The following is a 27,320-nucleotide window of genomic DNA, read 5'->3' on the forward strand; positions in this document are numbered from 1 at the left end:
TAATATTACAAAATGTTTAATGCACATGCAACATATTGATACAACAGAACAGGGCAACAAATATGCACAATTTGTTTGTCTGCTTTTTAATTCTGAGTGCTTGGCAAGATTTCAGAACCAAGACAGTAAACTTCTCATGCACAAAATATTGACTTAATCGGCTTCACACAAACATTGAAGCGTTTTGTTGCCATCTGTAAAAGTTTTCACCCTGGCTGCATTAACAACTCATTTGACCAGTGTGACAATATCATGGTTCTTGATTGATGAATGACTGAAGGAAGCATTTAAACATTAATATACAAATCCACCAGTATAACTACACATTTCAGGAAACTCAGTTGTATAGGTTCCCAGTTCCCCATGTTCTTGAAAGTATCTATTTTACAAGAGCATTATCATGCATGTTACTTGAGCAGATATCCAATATATAGTCTCTGGCCATTCAAGTGCAAGACTGCAGCATTTGTTTCAAAATTTAGCTCAGCAGATACACAATCCAATAAACTCCACTACTTTGTGTCAATGGGAGAGACAGGCTCCCAATCAAACCACATTGTTACAGCGAATCTTACAGGAGGCTCATCTCCTTATTTTGCCAAAACAAATTCAATTGGTAGTGCAAGAATAAGCTCTAATTAAAGGTTTCAATTTATGTTGTCACATACAAAAAACATATGGGTGTTCTTTGGCACAATAAAGCATTTTGCTTAATCATCAAGTACAGAGGCTTTGTGTGCATATTAACTTTTACAAAGTTGTCACTGTCTATAACCAAAAATAAAGAACATATTTCTAGAAAGGTTTCTTCATTAAAAAAAATAGTCTGCAAAGTTTTGGTGAAGAAACCTATGTCTTGCATTGCTTTGTTTAAATCATGTAGTGTTTACTGGATTGGTGAAAAATCTTTAGTATGGAACCAACTGCAAGAATAATGTTCTTCAGAACTATTCAGCAAGAACATTTACCTGAAAGTCTGCTAATATTTGCTTTCAGAAGGGTAAAACTCTTGAAGGAGGCAATATAGGTTTATGGGAGGGAACTTGCAGAGAGAAGTATAAATTAATTTAAATGCTATCTTCACATTCTTGCCTTTTGCAAGTGATTCACTGTGCCAGTATATCAGCTGTGCAGATAGCTGATGAAGAGAGACTGCTGGTTCTCCTGACACAAGTAAAACAGTGTTATGATATAATGCAAACTCAAACCAAGATCTAATGATTATCAGCATTCTAAGTAATCCGATTATTTTTTTAAAAAAAATTAGTCTTAATAGTATACAATTTAAATATTTTGATGTTTATAGTAAATTGGAAAATCTTCACTTACCTGACAAGATTTACACCATCCTAGCAAATATGTAAATTAGTACAATATTCTGCCCTGAAGTTTAGCAACTCATGAAAACAGATTCTGTCAGTTTTTGTTTTTTCTTAAGAGTCATTTACAGACTTAACTGTGCATTCAGAGGTTGATTTGAAAATAATATTGTAAGCAGACAGGTACCTTGGAGTATCCTGTTTCAGGACAACTGTAAGTCACTGGGCTTTAGATGATGACAAAAAGGATTGGTTAATTAAAAAAAAACTTGCCTGACCTTTAAACAGTCTTGATGGCAGATTAGTTATGGAATGCCAAATTATTACAAACACAAAAGTCTTCTCTAGGTAGACTGGTTCAAGAAGGAGTTAGTCCAGGACTTGTCATCTCTGTTGTTGGACTTGCAAGATATTCATTTGATTTCAAACTTGTGAGGGATTTGTAACTTGCTACTGAAGTTAGAGAGCCACAGAGACCAAATAATGAAGGAGTATCTTCTTTCCCTGTTTAAGAAAATATGGGTTTTTTTCAGTTATTTTTTCATATTAGTAAGGGGCATTAACCAATTACAGCCTCACTTAGTATCCATCCCTCATTCCTCTTCTTCTGGTAATGACAATGACTTTGGTTGAAGCATCTAGGCAGACAGAGGTATTCTTTAATTATTGTATTATTATACCTTCATTATACTGATATAGAAAACGATATGTTTTCTAAATAAAGTTAGCTTTAAACTAGTTACTTTACCTTCGTTAAGTAAACTTAATTCATCCTGTTTTCCATCTCCATCATGGGAATGACTAGGACCCAGAGATGTCTGAGAGGGGCTAACATCTGTAGACAGCTGGTCCAGGCTATGAAGACTTTTTCTGTAAAATCAATGATAACCCGTTTTATTTAGTGTCTTCATTATTACAGTATATAAAGGACAATGTTTATTTAATATGTTTTCCTCTCTGTTAGAGGAATTACTGAAGAAAAACCACGCTACAAAAAAATGAAGTGCAACGTTAGAAATAAATTTTTAAAAATTATTTTCCTTAAAGAATTGTAATAATGGTCTTGATTAAGAACATAGTAGTTCTGTTACAAAGTATGCATGAGAAACTTCAAATTGCAGACAACAGTGTAAATCCAGAAGTTAAACTTCCAGCATAGCCAAGGACTTAAAACTTTGTCCCATTGGTTCAAAGGCTGAAACCTCAACCTCACTGATAAATATCAGAATTCCTTATCAAGATAATGCTGTATTGCAGGGATCTCCAACATGATGCCAGTGGGTGCATGATGCCCACCAACATCTCTCCTGGCATCTGCCAATTGGTGTTTCAAAGGAGGAGGGGGGCTTTTGTCCAGCAAGGCTTCTGATTGGCCATTGGAGATTAAAGTGGCTGTACAGATTTTTAAAAGTGCTGCTTTGGCAGTTACTGTTACCACAATGCAAGGATCTTTCCTATGTGACTGAAAGTATGTTGCAGCAGCCATTTTGTGGCTGGATTCACTTTCTGTGGCAGCAGCTAGCAGACTGTGTCAGGAGGTTCCCACAGGCTCAAAAAACTTTAACATCCCTGACTGATTATTTGTTTCTTGCAGACTTAACCAATGTGTTACTGAAGGCATCTGAAATCTCTGAAGTACTGCTACAGTGACTTGTTAACACAGTGAGACTCCACTGAACAGTTTGAAGAAGACGACCAAGATTTCTATCCCCCCCCCCCCTTTCTCTCCTGTAAGGAGACTCAAAAGGGCTTACAATCTCCTTTCCCTTCTCCCACCACCACAACAAACACCTGTGAGATGGATGGGACTGAGAGAGCTCCAAAGAACTGTGACTATCCCAAGGTCACCCAGCTGGCATGTGTTGGAGTGCACAAACTAATCTGATTCACCATATAAGCCTCCACAGCTGAAGTGGCAGAGCAGGGAATCAAACCCAGTTCCTCCAGATTAGAAGGCACCTGCTCTTAACCACTAAACCATGCTGGCATTCAAGCATGTTTCTGACCTGCATGCCTGCAAAGTCACATTTGAAAGTATATGTGGCAATGCCTGCTAAAATCTCAGAAGCCAAGAAAAGTAGCAGAATGAAATCTATCACAGAGGAAGCAAAGTATTAGTATAAATACCATGACTATTAAATACACAATTAGTTTTGCAAAACAGCAAAAGCTTTGGAATTCCTCAAAATAAAAAAATTAATAAATCAGTATCCTTTATGCCAACTAGATAACTTAAATTTTCTAACATCATAATGGATTTGTTTAGTACAAACAGTAGTTCCCAGCACAAAATTATCCAAATGTGTTAACATCATTATATAATTTCCAAGTCCTTTTTCATTGATAATTCCAAAGGATATTCAAATTCTATGAATTTTAAATGTTTTATGCATCTTTGTAAACACTTATGCAGGTATATCCAGTCTTGTCAATCTCCATTGGACCCATTCACCTACTGCCATGCACACACACACACACCATATTCAAAGCTCTGCTAATCTGTTGGGTTTGTTCAGAGGCATAGCTAGGGAAAATGGAGCCCGGTGCAAAATCGGAGTTTTGCTGCCCTCCCCATGTCTGTTTTTTTTTTAATTTTTAGTGGTTTTTTCAGTTTTTGGCCTGCAGGAGGCATAGTTTTTAGGCTAGCTAGCAGCATCAAAATTTTAGGGTATCTTTAGGAGACTCTCCTGATGATACCTCCCAGGTTTGGTGAAGTTTGATTAAGGGGTCCAAAGTTATGGACCCTCAAAAGGGTATCCCCATCTACTGTTAGCTCCCATTGGAAACAATGGGAGATGGGGGCACCCCCTTTGGGTGCCCATAACTTTGACCCCCAAACCAAACTTCACCATACCTGGGTGGTATCAGCAGAGACTATCCTGATGATACCACCTAAGTTTAGTGAAGTTTGGTTCAGGGGGTCCAAAGTTATGGACCCTCAAAAGGTAGCCCCATCTACTATAAGCTCCCATTGGAAACAATGGGGCATGGAGCACCTTCTCTGGGGATCCATAACTTTGGATCGCCTGAAGCAAACTTCACCAAACTTGGCTGGTATCAGCAAGAGTGTCGCCAGACGATATCCTGAAATTTTGGTGTCGCTATCCTAAAAACTGTGCCCCCTGCTGGCCAACAAAGCAAAAACGCTAAAAATATCAAACATACATTTTGCTGCCCCCAGGTGTGCGCTCGGTATGACTTGCACCACCCTTCCCCGTGGTAGCTACGCCACTGGGCTTATTGCTGGAATCCTTAGGATATATTTTTGCCACCTCTCACTGGATCTTAGCACCCTGAGTCAGGGTGGATTTCTGCTGCTCAGCAATGCCAACAGGAATCTCCTGCCAACTGAATGATTCAGCCTTTTCTTCTCTCCACTGTTCATCTCTTTACTAGAATTTTATGCATCAACCTCACACTAGGAAGAGAAAGTTCCCAACAATCCCATCAGCTATTGTGGCAAAAATGTCCATTTCTAAATCTCCAAAGCATCTATTGGAAAGAACAGTTGTGTAGCTAATGATATCCACAAAGCTTCTAACAAAGATTTTGATATAAGTATGGTGGTACCATTTAAAAACCTGACATAGCCCAGTAAATAGTAAAAAAAAAAAGTCTGTAATAAAATAATACCAAAATGGAAATGTTGTTTTAAGGAAGAATATACTCATGCTACGAAGAGGTGAGAGAGTAAGAAACCATGTAAAAAACACCCCTAAAAAAAGCAGAAATTATATAAAAATATTCTACAGCCAGTAATGGATCATAAGGTAACAAGCAGCAGGACCCTCAAGGACTTGTGTGAGGTATCTTGTTTTCCCCTTCCCCTATTTCTTCTTTCCTTTCCCTGAATGCCTCCCTAGCTTCTCCTCTCTTCCTGCTTCCTTGTCTCCCTCCCATCCACCAGCCAATCTACCTTTTATCTGTCCCTGACTTTCTTCAGCTATATTTATTATTTATTTACATCCCGCCTTTCTCCACAATGGGAAATTAAGCAGCTGACATCATGGACATCAGATAGTAGCAAGTCAGGTCCTGCCACCAGGTCAGGCCCCAATGAATCTTTGAAAGGCCAAAACAACACTAGAAAGAGCCTTTACCATCGTTATTGGACAATCTTGATCTTATATAAATTGTATATAAATAGTGAGATTTAAAGCTATCCCAACAATTGTGAAATATTCTAACTATGAGCAGCATTATGCAGGAAACAACTTCCGAAAGTTACTGCCTCCCGCTTTCCAGCCACCACAGTCAGATGGCCAAACTGCAGCTAGAATTACTTCTTGCTGCATAAGACTGCATTTCTGTCCAGATTCTGTAGATTCTGCAAGCAATCATTAACACAAGGCCAAATATAGTGTTCTACTGCAGATTCTTAGTGTCCTTTCAAACAAATAAAAATGCATCGTGAGAGCAGATTTTCACAATGATAAGTATCACTGATGATCTGAATTTCAAAATTTAAAACATAAATTTGTTGCCTTAAATGTATTGCAATTACAGCACAAAGACACAGTAAACCTTTTTTACAGTTTTAAAAACTCCTTTCATTGGCAAAGCTTGTAGCTGAAGACTTCTGCTTAATAAACCATCATTCTAAAGTTAAATTACTGCTCAGATAACTAAGCTAAGGATTTCTTCAGTGGGATATTAGGGCAAACTGTGAAGTGTTACTTAGTGAAGTAACAATTAGTTTACCCTTATGGTGGAGAACACTGCTATAACTAAATCCAGAATTCATTAGTCATAACCATTCATAATCATGTTCCATATAGAAGCCTGAGAAATTTTCATGCTTGCACACATGCTTCCTCATGCACAATGGGGAAATGCTTCTGCAGCAAGCTTTGGCTTGTTTTGCCTGAATTATAAACCATGGTTTGCTCTCTTCTTTCCAAATCACTGAGTTCTAAACCATGTGACAACCCACGGTTTACCACAGAAATCCATGAAAGAGATGCAAGGAAGCACAGGAGCTTTAGAACACTGAGGCTTGTCCCTATATGAACAATGCTTGACAATCAGAAATGGTGCTAACTCAGTGAACCAGAGTTTAGGCACTGAGCAACGGGATCATGGACCGCTCCCTTAATCTAATAGCATTAAACTGGACCATCAATCACTTGTAAATGGTATGGTAACTGTTAGAAGCATTCTTAAAGTTTATTTAGAAAAGTTAATATGCCCTAAACTGTGGCTAACAATGATCAAACATGATGCTAAGCAGCAGTGGAAGAGTGGGAGGGAGCAGTAACTGCATTTGAAGGGGAAAAAGTAGTACAAAATCCCTAAAGTACTGCTTGTCCTGCATATACTTCAGCACCTTGCAAGTGTAATTTGCATGTGTTAAGTGGAAAATCTCCCCATTTTAGCATTTGTATGTAACACTGAAGTTGCATAATCAATTAGTAAGGGCATTTGCATAGCTGTCTGTGCATATAAGTACTCATTTACAATCCATTTTTTGCTTCCTGCAATTTTGCTGTTACCACTACTAGAATCCCAAAGGCATCATTGTTAATGTTGAATTTTCCACTTAACACATGCAAATTACACTTGCTAACTGCCCCTTTTAACACTTTTAACAATTTCAAATGGTTCTTTCTCCCACCCTGGGTATCTCACAGGTATATATACTCCACTTGCTTTACGGCCACCAGATCCTCTGAAGATGGGAGCCATAGATGCAGGCAAAAGATCAGGAGAAAATACTACTGGAACACGGTCATACAACTCGGAAAATCCACAACATCCTAGTGATTCCAGCCATGAAAGCTTTTGACAATACATAGTACAGCTCAATGTTATTTTCAAGTTACTATGAAAATACATCAGATTCTTTGAACATATAGGAACTGCTATTTAAAGGCTTACTATTATTATTATGTAGCTATATTTTAAGATAAGGATGTCAGTAAAAAATTAACACAAGCAATACGTACTAATATTTAGGTATCCATGAATATCCATAAAATCCCTTAACATTTTGGTAACGATATGGAGGGAAGGAAAATTAAATTCCTGTAATTTTAGGAGCACTGCACAAATATGTCAACTTACTCATCCCATTGCTTATTTTGTTTTCGATAAAGTAGCGTATCCAAGGCAACAGCATTAACATCCAGAGCTCCTGGGGAAGGCCACTGATTGGTGAGATGGGTAGTTAATTCTTGTCTTGATCTTAAATCATTATTCTTTAGCACAGTTCTGTGAACACACAGTGAATTTCATGCCATTAGAAGTAACGTCTTAAAATCATAGAAAGAAAGTAGGACTGTATTTGGAAGATCTGTGAGCTAACATACTGTTTTTTAAGCATTGTTTTCCCTAGGAGAGACTTTTCAATCAGAATTTCAATACATAAGACTAAGAGTCAAATTGAACTACACTGTGAGAACTTTCCATTACGCTACATGACACCAGCAGGTCAATTTCAAATGAAGTAGAAATTAAAGCAAGGCATTAAATACTACTTCTAAGACAGCTAATATTTATCATGCTTGATTCTCAGCTAGCTATCAGGCCAAATTCTAAGTGCCTAATTCACAAGTCTATACAATTGCAATGCTGTTTTTACAGAGAAACAAACCATGTTATGAACTCTTAGACAATTTGACCTGCCCATACAAGCAGTCAGTGGGAGAGCTCTGAGATTTCTTTCAACCAGGGGAGTGGCTCTTTACAGAAGAACAGAAATTACAAAACTGTTTTTGCTGCACTGCAACCTACGTACCAATCGTTTATTTTCACGGCAAACTTAAATTAGTCTGAGCTCTCAGAGTTTTGCTTCAAAGATTATATTATGTAACCTTCTTCCAAACAGATTACTAATGCTGTATTGAACAATTTACTCATAAATGGAACAAATGTCTCGTGATCAAAGCCCACTTTGTGTTGGGTCACCATGTCTCTCAGCCAATGAAGTTATAAAGTATTGTTTATATGCTTCGCAATAGGAAAAGTCTTTCAAATGGGGAAAAAAGTATGGGAATGTTTTTAACTTAACTGTACAATCACAGGTGGATTACTTACCAGTACTATGAATTCTCCTATTGGGTAATCTCCTTCACATATCCCCTCTCTATGGAGTGAGCTGTCAGGACCATGACGACCCAAATCTGTTGAAATGTCAAATGTCATGTATGTGAGCCCATGCAACGATGTGTGTGGTGTGTTAACTGCCCTCTAACTAAATGTTAGCAGAGTGTTAGAACGCTTATATTTTAAAAATCCCAACACATTGAGAAATCAGAGATTGAATATGGATTTATGGAGGAGATGACGATAGCAGAATTCTAGTCACTGATAATGCAACCTAGTTTTCCACTGCTCATTGTTTGTGTCACAGCTTCCCTAGGCGATACCTACAGCTATCTGCAAGGCATAGACTGTTCTTTAGAAGTGTTTGAAATATCAGATGAAACATTTTGCCTACTACAGGACAGGTCTGCATACTTACTTAATATGGTTAATGTTGAAAGTAGATCCAAAGTAATGAAAGTAGATGCCAACTTTCATTACATCCCCAATTAAAAGGTAAGACCAAGGTTGCCCAATAAAGATAAGTTAGCTTAAGGACCACTGCCAATTAAGGCTGCTGGAAATTTCACAGAATTCTGGTCTCACTGTTAACAATTTTTTCCTCTATACATACACGTGTGCTGTGTTCATCTATACCACATACACATATGTAAAATGAGGACATGCCATGAATCTGATGAAGTAGACTGCAGTCCACAAAATCTGACACCCCAACAAATATGTTTCGGTATATCCAGTAGTGGGATTCAAATAATTTAACAACCGGTTCCAGTGGTGGAATTCAAATAATTTAACTACTGGTTGTTTACAAACATCATTTTAACAACCAGTTCTGCCAAAGTGGTGCGAACCTGCTGAATCCCACCACTGGGTATATCCAACAATCTATGGACCTCACAAAAAAGGACACTTTCTGCTTCCACTGGAGCCACTGGTAAGCTTGTTCCTGGGATCAGTAGACCTTCAGAACAGCAGAGGGAGCAAAGTGGGAAGAAGGTGTAATGGGAAGAAGGAAGCTGGTAGAAATTACCACCCCCTCTTTCAAAGTCTTAAGTGACTTATGTCTTGAACCTTGTGACTAGACACATGCTGAGTGCTTTGTTATTTTTACTCATAGTTGTTTAAACACAATGGGTTAGATTGGTTTTCATGATTTATAGACCGTTACCAGGAATCAACAGTACCAGTCTGAGATTTTCATACTTGAGGTAAAATTCCAAAAATGACTCTTACAATCCTTCTCCTCCCCCCCCCCACTCTTTTTTTCTTTTGAAATGAAATATAGATAGTAAAAAGAAGCAGTAAAATGGTATACTAGATCTGCCAGCAGAAACAGTTGTTTCATAGCATGGATGGTGGGAATAATTCCACACAGTATTGTACTAGACGACTAAATTCTACTATGTGCATTTGCCATTATATATTAGTAAAAGCAAAACCTGTATTATCCTGTTTTGATCCTACCTTCACTTTATTTGTACTTCACAAGGATATAGTTCTCCTCATAACAACCCCAGTGAGTATTCAAAACTAATCATTAGACCACACTAGCCATCAAGGGTACTTGAACTAAACCGTCTAAATATAGGCAAAACATATAGAGAGAGCAGTCCAGAAAGGGACAACCACTTATTATGTAAGCCAAAATACTCAAAGCAATTCAAAACTGGAAAGAAAATCATTAGTGCTAGTGACATCCACCTGCCAGAAAAGGTTTTATGCAGTGTTTAACACATTGAAGAATAACTAAGCACTTAAGAAAATAAAACAGGAAGCCTTAATTAGCTATGGAGCATGGTAGACCCACCCCACACGCTTGCTACATACTTAGGGACATTACATGGGCATTTTTTTCAATAAGTATGGGAGAACATAGGAGAGATGTACACCTGCCTCTAAACAGTTAAACATAATCCTGTGTAGGCTGAGCACGTACAGAATAAGGTTCCTAAACAATGGTAATATGCCTGTTTGTGCCCTCTCAAGTTAACTTTATATGTGCGAATTTTCATCACCTGCTGACCGACATCCTTGATGCAGGTGAGGTGTAAAAAGCAGCCTCAAAGGATTTCATACCAGTGAGCAAGGTGATTAGCCAAGCACACACTGTCATGGATGCTCAATGCACGTGCTCTTCCATTCCCATCGCCCTCACACTAGCAATTTAGCAAACTGATATTGCCAGGCAGCATTGAAGCAACAAACACTTTCCCTGTAGGCCTACACAAGAAAAACAATGTGACGATAGCCTCATTGGGAATCGAGTTATAAACTTACATTTCACCTGGCTAATGAAAAGCTAAGCAGGAGATCAGTGACAGCATCAACAGCACCTCTGCTATATCTAACACACCCTGAACAGCAAAGAGAAGCAAATAAATGATAGCATAGCAAAAGAGAAAGTGCATAATCAGGGATGGGGTGTGCAAAGCTATCTTCATGGCAATGGAAGTCTAAGAAAACATCTGAGCTCAGGTTTGTCTACAGAAATACCCAGGAGTTTAGCTGGCTCCATTATGAAAAGAAAAACAAGAACAACTGTTTCCGGTGAATATCGAGTTTGAAATTGGTTCAGCTGCTTGCCAAGTAGATGGTGTGAGAAAGTAACAGAAAGCCTAAAATCAACATAATAGCTTCAATCTTTGGAGCAATATTAACTATCACAATTAACCAAGCATACAGACCCAGCTATACTCACTGCATGAAAAAAATTAAATATAACCTTTTCTAAATGTCACTGTACTGTGACATTTCTAGGAAGAGCTTTTCCACTGTGCTCTTCTCAGAAGTCAGCATCACAGTTCACTACCAACGGAGCCTATATTACTGCTGTCATTATTTTTCCACAGGATAGAATGAGAGACGGTGGGGAGACTCTTAATGCATATGAAGCAGCCTTATACCGAATCAAATCACTGGTCTTAGCAAGATCAATATTATCTGCTCAGAGTGGCAGTACCTCTCCAGGATCTCAGACTGAAATCTTTCATATCATCTACTACCTGAGCCTCTACTACTGAGTCACTGGCCCCTCCCCTAAATATGTGATTTCTCAGTTATATAAGGGATACAGAGAAAAGATAGACAAAGTTCTTAGAAAGGAATATGTGACCTTATCTTTATGGAGACTTCAGACCAGAGGAAAGAAATTCATAAATAAAAGTCACAAGACTTACCTGCACTGCCGTTGTTGCCCTGGGGGGGGGGGGAGGGCTGAATGCCACCAGCCATGTGCGGTCCACAGGTCAGGCCGTTAGAAACCTGTCAGCACAGGTGAGTGATGTGGTTGATGAGCAGAGCTGGGACACACGTCTTTTAAAACAGCCAGACAAGCTGGGCTGCAGACTCTTGGCTCCGTGCTCCTCAGCTCTTCCCATCTGCCCTCCTTGTACAAAGTTTAGCATTGTTTTATTGTTACTGGTTTGGCTTTATTAGTGTGTTATTCTGTCATAGCTAGGCACATTGCACATAGGGGCTGATTCCTTTAAGTGGGGGTCAGAGTCTGCATGCTTGCCCCCCCATCAGAGGGGGTTCTTGCAAGGGGTGTAGGGGCTGGATTGAGCCTCATTGCTGCATGCCACCTGGCAGCAAGGTAAGGTCGATTTAGGGGCCATAACCCAGATCGCTCCCTTTGACTTGCTGCTCCTGGTTCCTCTAGCACTGAGGCAGGAGGAAGGCAGGTGTTGGGTTCAACAAGCATGCTGCCCAGGGCATGGATCTGCCCCCTATGCTGTCTCTGCTTCCTTAGCCTACAATCAGTAAACAGCACAAAAATGTTGGCGTCCTGTGAATTTTATCTGGGGGGCTACCAGCTGATCACCCTTCCTTGGCCAGCAATAAAATCTTGCACAGAATTAATATTTTTATATTGTAACCCGCCCTGAGCCCCAATGGGGATATAAATTCAAATAAATACATAAATATCAATGGGCACAAATTACAGTAACACTGCAAAGTGTCTTTTCTAAAAAAACTTCTGTGAAAAATCAGCTTCAGGGAACAGATGCTCAAAGAAGCAGCAGTTAGTCAAAAGTTGAATTTGTTAGAAATATAAAACATCAGATAGAGTGTTTTCTGTATGTGTATCTAAATACCACTTACAGAAAGCAACTTTAACATTCAGTTCTCTGCTATTTTAAAGAAATAAAATGCACTGCACTGCACTGCACTGTTAAAAGTGTAGTTATTTGATGACATGCAACAGATAGTTTGACACAGTCACTGTTGATTTAACATACTGAATATTTTGTTTAATTTCACGAAGCACGTACCTATCACTGACAGAAGCATTTGCTGAATTTGATTCTGCTGATTACTTCACCAATTAAGACTATGGTATTTCCACAGCAATTGGAAATACATTTCACTCCAGCCAAAAGGGTTGACTTCCAAACACACACACTGTGGACATGGTTGCAAAGGATGTTCCCTTGCTAAAGAGCAACAGCAGAGCAACAGCGTCCAGCAAATTCCTGGCAATACCTACATTCAACAACAACGTTTCTTGTGCTTGTGGGCCACTTTCAGTGGATGCTGCCCGAGTGGGCCGGGTTTATGAAGATGTTAAAATATGAGGAAGAGACAGCGTGATGTAGTGGTTAAGAGCAGCTGAACTGGGTTCGATTCCCCACTCTTTCACATGACACCTGCTGTGTGATCATGAGCCGGTTACAGTTCTCTCAGAAGGCGGAAGCCAATGGCAAACGAACTGCGAATGTCCCTTTCCTTGAAAACTCTACAGGGTCGCCTTAAGTCAGCTGTCTCTTGACAGAACTTCCCACTACCAAAATATAGGGATCTATACCTGCACCCTGAACTGTGATTCATATTACTTATGTAGAGAGCACATTTTTGAACATTAAGCTCTGGCGGTTTTCTTAGAATTAGATCTTGTAAAGAGCTGTCCTATCAAGTAACGACTCATGTAATCACATTTAATTTTAAATTCCATCGTGTTTCAAATCTCTTCATCACACTGACTCATATCCATATTTCATTTTAAAACCTCAGGCAGATAGAAATGGAAGCCAGAACCAATCCAAATGTCATGGCGTTTAGTGACCCACTGTGAAGAACAAAGGAGGTAAGCCAGAGGGATTTTAAAAATTCAGGACATTTGCAGTAATAAGCAGTGAATTTTAAACCACCATGTTGTAGTCAAGATCAAAATGGAAAGTAGTTTTCATTATATTGGCTTCCATCTATTTGTCCTATCTCATTCATCATTCGGTCTCATCATGAAACACAAAAGTATGAATGAAGCATTTTTCTAATCACTGACAGCAAGCTGCAACTGTTGCTAAGCATCTGTTTCAATTACAGAATGTTATCCTCTGTTCATGAAATCCTCAGGCACTTCAAATCCAGTTACTGCCATGCAAACGAGTTTGACAATGACCATTAGCATCAGATACAGCTATTCCCAGCAATTGTTCACTGAAGTTCATACTACCCAGCCACAGGTTATTTTCTCAAGAAAAACGTGCATTTTCAGGCAGCCCAATCTAGAGACTCCCAAAGGGCTTTCAGGTGGCACAGTGGTGCAGCCAAAAAGAAAAGAACACCCCAGTCGCCTGAAAGCCCTCCATTGGGCTGAATGGAATCACGTCACCTCCAGTACATCCCCGTTGCGCCAATGCTGTGGGTTTTGCCTCTCCACCAGAGGAGGGTAGGTGCCCCAGGGAGAACAAATCTGCTGGCGTGGGCCCACACCACACCCCCTCACCCCCCGGATTGGGCTGTTAGTTCAAAACATCCAGCCAGTTAGTAGAATGGTAACTGACTGGTTCTTCTTACATGACCAATTCGCATATCTTGCTAACATGTGCAATTTGCCACTGGAAATGTTACCTTACCTAGCATAATCTAGTGGTCAATCTGTCAGAAGTTATCAGTGTGGTTTCTTTTAATCTTTGATGTTAGAATTACTTTTGCCCTTTCAATCTTTTGATCCTGACCCTCTTCTTACAGGGAATATACTAAACGCAAAGCAAATATGACAGTGATTTTCTTCAAAATGGCTTTAAGATTATTCATCATAGGAAAGTTTATACTGCAAGATTCTTAGAAGCACACAATATCTTCTACAGATTACTGGAATTCCTTTAACCTTTATTCATCCTTACCAGCTGCAGGCCTCCTCCCTCCCCTCCCCCAGGGTAGGTGGGCTTCGACCAGATGACAGCCCCCCTTCTCCTTCCCCTTCCCCCACCTAAGGCGTGGAGACAACATTATAAATCTAGAGCTAACATCCTCCCCATGCTCAGTCTGTATGAATCAATATGAATCAATGGGAGAGTCTTTGGACTAAAGAAATTAAATTTACTGAAGGCCAAATGTTAAGAGGAAATTGCTATAAAAATTTAAATGGTATCTTACACCTAAAAATATTGCTAAAGTTAATAAGAATTATATTGGAAAATGTTAGAAATGTCAAAATACAGATGCAACTTTTTCAAATGTTGTGGACATGTAAGAAACATGAAAATATTGAATTAAGATTCATAATGAAATTTAAAAAATAATGAAAGTTAAGTTTGTATTAGGCCTAAAAAGTATGCTGTTAAGTATTCTGCAAATTAATGTACAAAGAGTCTATATAATGAGTAATTTAAGTATATGGTTACAGAAGCTAGAATTGCATTTGTAGCAAAACGGAAACCAGAACAATCTCTGGATCTTACAAAATGAATAGACTAACATAACATGCAACTACAGCCAAGTTGACATCTCTGATACGCAAGTCAACTACAGAATATAGAAAGAAATGGAATCTTTTTTGGGACTGAATAGCTCAAGGTCTGGAACAACAAGAAGCTAAATGATAAAAGTTTAAGATGTTGATAGATTTAGGTAAGCAACGTGTGTCACTCTATGTAATAATGTTTTCTTCTAATTTCTTTTAAAATAAGTTTTGAAAAAGAAAGAAATCCCAACAACAGAAATCCCAACAACAGAGAACAGCCTCCTCAGAAAATAGAGGTTTTAATTTACCATCATTCTAGGGCAACTAATTCAAGTCACTCTCAGCACAGTCATATGCATGTTTATTTAAAAATCCAACTGTAGTTTATGCATCTTGTTTTGAAGGCATGAGTAGGAATGCAGCTTAGTTTTCTTATTAGAATTCTCAAAAAATTAAAATACACTGACAAAACAAATTCTGCTGCATTTTAATCTCCCGCTCCCTAAAAAACCCCTAAATATCTGTTTGAGGCATCCTCCACAATGAAGGATTAATCCTGCAACCCATACTGTATTGTCAGAGATCAAGGATTAAGAATTATTACAACAAATTTTATCAAACTTTATCAGACATTATTTTAAAAGAAATTAGAAGTATCCAACCAAACCAGTCATTTTATAATGCTGAAATATTTTAACACAAACATTTTAGTTAGCTGTCAATGTTGTAAACATCTTTGAAGTCACAGGTGGCGTTACTGTTTGGGGCATATATTTCAGACATTTTAAAGATGGCTTAACTGCCAGTGTGTGTGCTTCTTTGTTGAAAGGACAGGTGTAGGCAGTGGTGGGATTCAAATCATTTAACAACTGGTTGGTTTACAAGCACCATTTGAACAACTGGTTCTGCTGAAGTGGAGCAAACCTGCTGCATCCCACCACTGGCTAAAATAGAAGAGGTATGAGCTGATGTGACAGCAATGCTAGTCATCAGATGAAACAATTCCCACATAAAGGAGAAATTTTCAGAAGCCATACACCTAAAATTTGCAGGAAATTTATAGACACATTAATTGAATTCTTGACAAAACCACTGCTACATCTACACTTATGAAATATCAAGTGAAAAGATAACAATACACATACAGTCAAAAGCATCATTAATATTAGAGACAAGGCTGACTGAGAAGGGGAACTGACCTCAATCATTATTCTGAAAAAACCCACGATTAATTATGGATGCAGTTGCTGATATCAACAAAGCCACACAGCAAGTTTGGTCCAGTAAGAGGAACTTCACATTTAAATCGAAGTGAGCTCCTGTTCAAAATTTTGAATTCCTTATTCACAAATGTTGTCAATTAAAAGAATGGATCTGGGAATGGTCAAGTATTCATTTCCAAGCCAGTAAAAGAGGAACAGTCCAAGAGAGTATCAACCCCAGTTTTGCACTATTATTGTAAACAAACTGCCCTGGCCTGACTTTTATGAATTTTCACTGATCTCTAACTAAGTTAAGCCATTTAATCTAGCATTTAAAAAGAACAACAAATTGCCTTAGCAATTAAGTTGATATGTCATGGTATTTAGCCAGATATTTTTATTTTATCACTGTTTTGAGACATTTCTAAATGTTTCCTTGCTATGGTTCTGCATCTTATTGCTTATTGTCGTTTTTGCTAATGAGCTCTGAGGGACAGAAGTATTAGGACTGATGAATACTTACCCTTCTCTTTCTTGCACCTATTCTCCCTGTAGGCTCCCTAAGTAGTTTTTCCCTGTGACACAGAAAACATTCATCCAGAACCCAAGCAGCGAAGCAAGTGGTTGGAATGTACGCATGAAGGGTTTCCTTCATATCTAATTCTGTTTAAATATTCAAATATTAAACTTTTAATGAGTGCCTCCTTCTTGAGCTTTCTGTACCTTCTACTATCCCTCAAGATATGAGGGATATTGTTATTGTATAATGTTTTAATCTCCATTTCTAGCTAGCGCAGTTCTGGAATCTAGCTAATTTTGCTACATGGAGAAATAAGAATCAGTCAGAAACAGGAGAAGAATCTGAGTTACTGCATAATCATATTTCTAGATGTTACAAGGACCAAATTTTGGTTCATATTTAAGTATATCAAGAGTCCTTGATATACTTAAATACTAAAAATACTAAAAATCATAGCATAACGTAACATCTATTGTATAAGGCCAAAGGTCATTACAGTTATGACACACAAAAGGACATGCATAACTATGACAAAAATGATGTAGATCAAGAATGATGTAAAAAACTCTTAAAAACACATTTTAAAATACATACACACCTTCACTGTACAATTAAAATAGTCCAGCATCCCAACCAGAAAATAGATCTATCTAGACTAATGACTTTGGTTCCCAGAACCCAGACTTTCTTACTTTGAACAGCTAAGCTTAACTCTGGCTGCTGAAGGTTTGCATAGCGGAATTTCTTCATTAAGACATTTTTTTAATAAGCTGATCATAACTGCATGAGGTAGTTTGGAGCTTTTCCATATTTTTGCCAGTGAAACCTCTATTATTTCCTAGCAGTCCAACATTCTTGGTGAAACAACCTTGACATGAAGATGAGGTTATTTTAAAGAGTTTATTGTTAACAAACAGGGGTTTAAGGAATTGAATTATGGCCTCAAAGCAGGTAATGGCATCAGAGTTATTTCTCAATTGTTTTAAATGATGACACTCAAAAGTTCCTTTGTTTAAACCCTGGTCCCCACTTGCACCAAGCGGAGATCCTAATGGAACACATGCTGAGCTACAATCCTCAGTCAATCATTTAGCTTAGGGGCAGTGATTACATAGAAGTGAAAAAATTTTGGACAACCGTAATGTTATATATCGAGAAACTGGTGAAGATTAATATTGGGATAAATAATGATTTAATGTTCACTGGTGTAATGGAGGGTAGAAGGGTAGATAAAAAATATAGCTATATGTATAAAATAATGATCAAAGCAGCACATTCAACAATAGCTTTAGGCTGGAAAGAAAAGAAAAAATGGACAATCCAGAAATGGTTGGAATACATCTGGGAACAAGTGACACTGGACATTTTTGAAATAATAACAAAGAATAAACTGTGGCAAGATAAACAGGGCGAAATTTTGAAGATATGGACCATATACGCAGGCTGGATGAAAGAAGCTGGAGTCAATGAGGAGAAATGGGAGAAAAGATTACAAAGAATGAACTTACTGCTGTTTGTTTGATAAAACTATGAAAAAATATAGGGGGGAGGGGGAAAAAGGGGAAAATGTATTGTTTGAAAACGAATGAAGAAAAGCATTAATATAAAATGTAATATTCAAATGATACAATAAAATTATTTTAAAAAGGGGGGCAGTGATTACTTTCATCTAGCTTACTACTGAACTTAGAACAGTATGTAAGAATCAAGCACAAAGATGGCACAATTTCATAAATTGTGCTTGTACCTCAAGAAGAAAGAACTGAATATGTGACTCCTTAGATACTGAACCTAGTACTATGCAGCTGATGAAGGGATAATAATTCTAGCAATCTGGAATGTCACTATAAATGTGGCATTCAGTCTAAAAGAACTGCCTGGTCAGTGATTTCATCATTGACAGGCCCCATAAGATCAGATAGTCCTGAACAAATTGTGGCATTTAGATATTCATCTAAAATATAATGAGAACTGGGACAATGAAAAGGCAAATCATTTAAAAAAATCAATCTGTCTTAAAAATTCTCTGTGTTCCAATTTAGACTTTGGGCAGGATATGAACATTATTAAAGAGAAGGGATCCAATAAGACGACCTTGGATCAGCAAAACCTGAATATAACCTGTTTATCAGTAGCACGAAAAGCTGATAAGGACTGTATTAGAATCTCCTCTGAGTTACTACTATCAAGAAAATGTTTGGGGTTAGGCTGCATGGGAGCAATTTAGATTATGGTGCAAAGCACTATTTTTTATTTATTTATTTATTATTTAAATTTTTATCCCGCCCCATCCCCAGGGGCTCTGGGCGGTGTACAACATAACTTTGAGGCACCCCTTCGGTACTTATCTCTTGTTTCAGAGTTAGAAGGTGTGAAGTTTCCAATCTAAATAGTGGAGATAATAACATAACAAAACTCACATATAAAAAATTCTTAGATGGAAAAATAAGTAATAGTGGAATGGTTGAAATGTCAATAAGGAGTTATTAAGAAGCGTAACTGTACTAAGGTCCCAGGATGAATTCTGCTACCAAAAAGTGTTCTCAAGTGGTACTTGGCCCAAGATTTGGAATTCTAATCAGGGATGTGTCCACTGAATCAATAGATAATCAGGCATATCCTATGAGGCTGCAAAACTAGCTGATTAGAGTATTTATCCTGAATGTAGATGAAGTATTAAAATCCATTCGACTCCACTGTTCAACTGCAGAACATCCCTCAGCAGGCACAACATGTCAAAATATCTCAGCTGCAAATATTAGTTATAAGTTCCATTGCTAAATGGATAAGATGATCAAGCTTGGATACTACCACAGATAGCTAACCAAAGATCCTATCCACTGTTTCTGCTGCCAGAATGGTAAATTCCTACAGTGGGTCCCTTGAGCAACCAGTACTTTTCAGACTCCCTGGAAGCCAGTATAACAATCTAATAAATAAATAATCAAAGGGCAGGACATCACTCAGAGGACCTTCAACTGGTGCAGATATTACTGAATAGAGGATTAAGACTGGAACATTGTAGGCACAGTTTGTAAAAGCTAAAAAAACTCTCAAATTTTGTTCTGCTGATGGAGAGAATAACACATCTGGCTCACATAGGCACTTCCAACTACCCGCTGTTCCTCAGCTTTATGATTACTTCAGCAACTATGTTCTTCTCCTTCGTGGTCCTCCTGCAGCGTAACAGGAGAGGGAACTGCCAGCCCAGCCCAGCCCAGCTCCTCCTTCCTCCTATTCTCTTCGCCTCCTTAGAAAGCTATGGCTGCAATGCAGCAGTAACTCTTGGTGTCCTTAATTCAAATTGCAGAGTTCAGTATAAACTGCCTTACTACAAGCTGATAGCGTCCAGTCAATTATCTTCAGACTGGAAACAATCAGATCTTCATACTGTTCAATTAAAATTCCACTAAAGCTCAGGAGATAAAAAACAAACAATGATTTGTTTACAATGTTCTCCTCATATAAGGGAACCCTCCTGACTGTCTCTTGCTTCCCAGGGAAGAAAATTTATCAGATTAAAAAACAAATTAAAAGGAGCAAGATCTCAGGATGTCTGCACCAGTCACCATCTTGAATGGAAGACCCATATTAAAATGGAAGACCCATATTGAATGGAAGACCCATATTAAAAATCAAACTGATAGTATTTACTCAAAAGTTTGCAGATTTGCACATAGTAACATAGGCTGTTGCATCAGAAGAATGTATGCCACAAAAGGCTCTTGCTCATAGGTTTGTGCCAGTTTGGTTCCCAACTGTTTTCCCAGGATGTGGAAAAAAATTTCCCCAGGATGTTTTCTCCCAGGATGTGATATCCAATATATCTGATTAGTAAAGCCTGCTTAGTACTTGTGCAAGTCACCGCAACCTCCCTTGTAAATAGGTCCAGAAGGATTCTGTATTTAGGAGATTTCTAGCAGGGCTTCTAATATCCATATTACAAAATGCCTTTCCCTTCCCTCCAAACACTTCTTTATACTTCTGCTCTGGCTATGCACTGCCCTTCACATAAAGATAAAATTGCAATTATATGCATTATGAGTGCACTTAAAACATATATTTAAAACATATGGATGTACACACATTTAAAACATATACATTTAGCAGAATTTATTCAGAGAAATGCCTTTGCAGCATAGGTCATCATATATAAGAATAATGTTTTACTATGCTTTTTTAAAGAGTCAATTGGTTCAGTCCAATAATATTTCTTTCCATACTGAAACATAGCACATACTATTTTTTTAACATTAACAAATTGTTCTGTTAATTATATGTCAGTTTAAAAGGTAACACACATTCAAAATAATTTTATATTTGCTGCAAGAATGTTTATCTCAAACAGGATTTTACATTTGGCGGCTAAACTAGATTAAAATTTCTTCAATATTCAAACTGTTCTTTATACAGGAAAAAAAACTCCACAATATTATTTCTCTAGTAAAACTTTTGCTTTGCATATAACTTACAGCTGATCTTGTAGTTCCACTATGATGTATTCAAGCTGTTCTTTTTCCATTTTATGGGCAACGTCAATAGCTTCTATTTTCTGATGTAATAGCTTGTTTTGTGTGATGGATTCAGCCAGCTTGGCCTCTCTAAGACGTACTAGCTCTTCCAAATAACCCTGAAAACACATACATATTTTCTTTATGGTACTATCAAACTTGAAAGTCAAGCAAAGATTTTAACATTAATAGATTTCTCATTTGCTTTGCAAAAAGTGTCGCAATGAGCTTGCTCAATTTTGTTGGCCCTGATAAGTATTTGGATGGGACACCACCAAGAAATACCAGAGTCATGATGCAGAAGCAGGCAACGACAAATCACCTCTGAACGTCTCTTGCCTTGAAAACCCTACGGAGCCACTATTGGTCAGCTATGACCTACTGGCAAAAAAAAGGAGTAGCTTTAATGCTTTGGGGACATGCAGATTTGTCTTTAGTGTGAACTCAAGAGATGAGATCTCTGACGTAACTATATGGGAGGCTAGCAAAGCCTTTGTTAGAGGACTACTTATAATGATACATCAGCACAAGACATGCTAGCACAGAGGTGGTGCCACTGTACTTTTCCCCCTAGCTGAACACTGTCCCAGAAAGTGTTATCCAAGACTTAAGGGGTCACTCATTCTGGATGAGGCTGCACTCCCATTGAAGAAACATTGTTCTTGGATCCAGACCTCCTGCTAGATAAGCAGGTGGTGGATGTGGCCAGGAGTAACTTTTACCAGCTTCAAGTAGTTAGCCAGCTACAGTCTTTCCTGGGCACAAAAATTCTGGCCATTGTGGTGCATACCCAAATTGGATGATTGCAATGCACTCTACAAGGCACTGCCCTTTAAAAATTCTCAGAAACCTTAGGTGGTACAAAATGCTAATGAGGATGTTGTGAGATGTAGATCACACCAGTCTTGGCCATCCGCACTGGCTGCCAATTTGCTTCTGGGCATAATTCAAAGTGCTACTGTTGACATGCAGAGCCCTATCTTTATTGGAACCAGCATACCTGAAGAACCACCTACTCTATTACAAACCCATCCAACCAGTACAGTCGTCTTCCAAAGCCCTGCTTCAGATGCCCCCACTTCGTGAGATCAGGCAGGTAATAACCAAGTAGAGGGCTCATTTGGTTGTAATTCCAAACCCCAGAACTTTCTCCCCAGGGAAACTCATCTACCTCCTTCTGCTGTTGTCTTCCACCAATGGGTAAAGATTTTTTTCACTTGGTATTCCTCAGTTACTTCCCCTTCCTATGTTATATTATTGTTTTTATGCGTGCATTTTACCTTGATTTAAATTATATTGCGGGGGGTGGGGGAAAATAGTTTTTAAGGCTTGTTTTTATTATGTACATTTTCAATCTGTTTACCACCTTGGTAGGCTGGATGAGGCAGGAAGGCAGGGTATGTATTTTGCAGATAAATGAAATCATGAAATCTCTAAAATCAAATGTATTAAGTTTTCTTTTGAAATTAGTGCATGTCAAAGACCACACATTTTCAGCCATTTGTACCTTCTGCTCCAACGTAAGTTGATATTTCTGTTCAACTCTTCTGCATTTATTGTACCAGCTGTTTTCATCTAAGAAAAACAGAGGACCAATATTTTCTGGGGTGCTGCTTTCGCTGCCGGTACTGCCCAGTGTTCTTAGTTCTTCTTCATCACTACTGATGCTGTCAGAACTGAGGGACAAAATTTTAAAGCTAAAAACAACCTGCTATAGAATTTAGCTGTTTTAGAAACCAAATGCATCTGTTCTTTGACAGATAATCATTAATACAATTACAACATCTGTCCATTCATAGACACACTAACCACCATGCTGCAGACATGGCGAAGAGGAACCAACTGTGTTCTCTGCTTTGTAAAAGGAAGGCACTCTGAATTCAACATTGCTTAATTTTGAATCAAAACACAGAAGGGGCCATATAGCTAATGAAAAAAACAGAGCAGGTCTGACCCCATCATTAGGAATGACAAGGCATATCAGCCTATCACATTTTATCCTTCCATTCCTTCAAAGAGCTCAGGACAATTTACCTGCCCTTTCCTTCATTTTGCCCTTACAATCACCATGTGACATAAGGTAGAGACAACCACAGGCAATAAGCTAGGGAGAATGTATTTGGGTATTTGTCCAGTACACTAGTTATCAGTAAATTTGCCAAGATGTCTGAATACAAGCCAACACAATACAATCAACACTCAATAACAGTGATCCATGGCCTCAAGCAGAAGTCTCTCCCATCCTAAAAGCCTTTAACTGGACAGAGATGTTCGCAATTTTGAGCACTTACATACAGCACGGACTTTTAAGCCACTGCTGAGGCAGCAAGTCTTCAGAACACCATTAAAGGCAGCAAACAGCATTTTGATTTTTACTGTGAGTGATGCCTTTATACAATAAAAATTACTTTGTTAACAATATATATCTGAAACAAAAAGCCTTGTTGATGTTCAAGAAAGAAAACATTACACATGGTTAACCTTCAGCATGTTGCAAATTGTGAATCTATAAATTAAGCATAAGGAGAAGCAGCAGCACTGAACTGTATGTACTCAAAACTTCAGAGGTTCATTAGATCAAACAAATGATGGTCTTATCTAAATGTACTCTAAATATACATTTTCCAATGTCTGATCTTTTTAAATGGCTGTGGAGTCTTTCCATATCCTCAGTGTCCAGTTCTGCACTACCACCACAGAGATTACCAGAAATATTTACATCTATAAAAGGAGTTACTCCAAAGCAGATTCCTCCTAGTTCCTTAGGCTTTCACCAGGAGCCTGCTTAAAAGCTGTCATGCTACCTTTCTGATGGAAAGTAACTGTAGTTGGATTCCATTGCCATTCAAAAGAAGCTGGCCTTTCTCACAGGTTCACCAAATGTCAAAATATGTAAACAGGCATAACAATAGGCTATAAAGAGACAAGTTTCAGTGCTGTCTAGAATTCCCTGATAGATGTATTTACAGCTCACAAAGCCCAAAGACAAAATAAAAGAAGCACATTCAACTGATCATTATGGAAGCATTAGAGCAGGAAACCTACTTCAAAACGATAAACATAGGGACAGCTAATCAGCTATGACACTGAAGTGTGACCCCAAGATGAAGTTTCCAGATGAAAAAATTACCTTTGGGTGAATTTCAGGTAGGGTGTATAGTCTATCACAGCTGGATAATTACCATCCAGGCCTTCTCCTTTAAGACAGAAGCTGACAATGCAAGAAATCAGTAACAGTTTTCAGTAGTTAAAAGAACAGATTAGAATCTAGACTACTGAAATGCAATTCCCAACTATTTTACTTCCAAGAAAAAGTTTGTTTTTGTAATATGCCTTTAAACATATTGATATGTATGCCCCAAGATAGAATTCAATTTTTTATTGTAGTCCATGAACATCTGGAGAACCACAGGTTGCAGACCCCTGACTTAGGCTGTACTAAATAATTGACAAGAGAAAAAGAGCAAAGCAGCACTGGTTGAAGAGATAAGGGGCCAGATCCAGCCAGGTTTTTTTTATTCAGTCTCAATTTCCCTTCCTTTTAATAGTTCCCCTCATAGAGTAGATTGCCACAGGCTTCCTACCCAATCAGTCTTAAAAGTGGACTGTGATTTGTGCATCTCGCAAGAAGCGCAATCATCAAGAGCCACCTGTCCTATTGGGTGGCTGCCAGTCAAGTATGGGAGGATCTCTGCCCCTTCAACATTCTTTAATATGATCTTTATGAATTATAATCAACAGACAGATTATTTTCCCTGTTCCTAGATTAATCCTTCACAAAGGAAAATTGGGACTTAAATCCACATTAATAAAAAGGGATACCTGAAATCAATAGCATTGAGGCCCAGTAGCATACCAGCAAGCATGTTTGCTTCTTCTCCCATTACAATTGCTCCATCTTCATAGAATCTTCTAAAAAAACAATCATTTTAAATTCAAACAACTGCATTCAGTCACTCTTATTATGCAAGTTATTAAAGCTAAGCAAAGGTGCTGGCTCTGGAGTCTACCTTAGATCCATCAGGGTGGCACTGAAAAAAGCTACCACCCTTGTTGCCACTTGTGGAACTGGAACAGATGTTCTCCCCACTCATACCACTGTTGCCTGGTTCCAGAACAGACTACATAATTCCTGCATCTGAAGATACCTTGGTTCCTACAGGGTTGACACGGTAGGACAATCTGCCCTTCTGTGCTGATGCCTTTGTAGCTGGGGTGATGTGAGATGAGATAGGCCAAGGCATTTGGGCGGGAAATAAATGTACAGTACATAAAATAAATAAATACATAAAATAAGGCAGGTAATAAATAAACAAATACATACATAAAATAAGGCACGTAATTGTGGAGGTAGAATGATTTGAGCCATCCCTGGAAACCAGAGAAGCAGCTGAAGTATCTGTCTCTCCTAAAATCCCAGAACCTCACATGAAGTTTCCAGACAGTCTTTAAAGGCAGCCCCACACAGTGCATACTACAATAGTTTAACCTGGGTGTGCCCTGACCTGGATAGCTCACACTAGTCTGATCTCATCATCAGATTTCAGAAGTTGAAGCAGGGTCGAGCCAGGTAAGTATTTGGATGCAAGACCTCCCAGGAATACGGTTGTGACACAGAAGCAAACCACCTCTGAATGGCTCTTGCTTTGAAAACCCCACCAGAGGTTGCCATAAGTCAGCTGTGACTTGATGGCAAAAAAAGTGTGGGTGTTAGCAAGAAACGGACAACAATGATCAGGTCTGATATTGTCAACATTGAATTTACAGTTATTTGCTCAGTAGGAGTCCAAACTGAATATCCAGATTTGTTTGTTTTTGAAATCAAGACAAGGGCCTAGGTTGCAGTTCTGTATGATTGATTCAATGCAGTCACTCAACCAGCATACATAGTTTGTGCTTGGGTTCCCTCGTATGCCATGTTGTAACAGTAACAGATTTTCATTGGGATATTCCGCATACAAAGTGATACTCGAATGAAAGTTGTCTTAACTGGCACTTACTAGAATTCAATTGATGAATCAAGCCCAATATTTGAATAAGTAGCAAGAGAATTATACTGAAGAGTTTTGAGGTCCACTTTAATATTTTATTAACAAAGGATATAAATACCTGATTGTTTTGAAGTCTCTCAAAGCTGTGGATATATATTCAGACAAGTGTTTTTCCATGAGTGCTACCCTAATCCAAGCTCTCCCCTGAAAAAAATGAGATAGAATCAATTACACATTTTAAGACTGAACTGTTTTCAGAACTTTAAATGTTCAAGTTGATATGTAAGTGGTGACATACAATGACTGCAGAAAGGGGAATATGGGCCAAGCTGGACAGCAGCTGAGCACTCGATTATGATCAGAATTCCAATACATAATCAATTCCCACATATGGCAACATTACAACCAGCATTTCATATATGCACATATCCAGACTCCCCTCTCCCCAATATCATATTGCAATACATTTTACACATACAGTCAAACCTCGGTCTTCGTTGCCCTTGGAGATCAACAGTTTCGGTCTTCGCCGGTCACCCCTGGTCGTTTGGTCACCTCAGAGATTGGCAGTCACCTCGGCTTCCATCAGCTTCCGAGGCGACTTTTGAATATCTCCGGTGAGCTGTTTGCATTGCACATGCACAAACAGCGTACCTCGGAGTATGTCATTTCTCCGCCCGTTGCCGGACGGATTAGCAGCGAAAACCGAGGTTCCACTGTATCTACACATGACATATGTACACCTTATTATACAAAAACAATCCTCACATCTTAGTCACACAAACTTATGTCACTATGTTGGAGCAAAACCTATGAATCCTTTTATTTTGATGGATATTACTCATCCCCTTTTCAGCACTTTTGAGAAGTATGATTATGATGATTATGATTAGTAATATGTATAAGCAAAGTATCTGCTACATTTCTGAGTTCAAACACTGATATTCTGCAACATTTCTGATAAGTTGAATAATTTATTCCAATGTCCACGTGCAAATTTTCAAATGATGTCAAACTACTTTTAGACAAATAATCCTGTATAACTAAA

General features: G+C 38.4%; 1 protein-coding gene across 3 annotated transcripts in view; it reads right to left on the bottom strand.

The window, feature by feature from the left end:
- The window catches only part of RUNDC3B (RUN domain containing 3B), a 33,285-nt gene continuing 5,965 nt past the window's right edge, over positions 1 to 27,320 (bottom strand). Inside the window, exons 4-11 of one of the 3 annotated variants that reach the window (XM_048511238.1) lie at positions 26,391 to 26,476; positions 25,104 to 25,190; positions 24,412 to 24,492; positions 22,789 to 22,957; positions 21,243 to 21,400; positions 7,383 to 7,529; positions 2,068 to 2,189; positions 1 to 1,823 (exon numbers count right to left, since the gene is read on the bottom strand). In XM_048511238.1, the coding sequence (XP_048367195.1) occupies positions 1,678 to 1,823; positions 2,068 to 2,189; positions 7,383 to 7,529; positions 21,243 to 21,400; positions 22,789 to 22,957; positions 24,412 to 24,492; positions 25,104 to 25,190; positions 26,391 to 26,476 (996 nt within the window). In that variant the 3' untranslated portion in view covers positions 1 to 1,677. Of the gene's footprint in view, positions 1,824 to 2,067; positions 2,190 to 7,382; positions 7,530 to 21,242; positions 21,401 to 22,788; positions 22,958 to 24,411; positions 24,493 to 25,103; positions 25,194 to 26,390; positions 26,477 to 27,320 lie in introns of all 3 variants that reach the window. The other 2 variants (XM_048511237.1, XM_048511239.1) reach the window with 2 other exon arrangements.

The sequence above is a fragment of the Sphaerodactylus townsendi genome, linkage group LG11 (assembly GCF_021028975.2).
Source record: "Sphaerodactylus townsendi isolate TG3544 linkage group LG11, MPM_Stown_v2.3, whole genome shotgun sequence".
Lineage (NCBI taxonomy): Eukaryota > Metazoa > Chordata > Lepidosauria > Squamata > Sphaerodactylidae > Sphaerodactylus > Sphaerodactylus townsendi.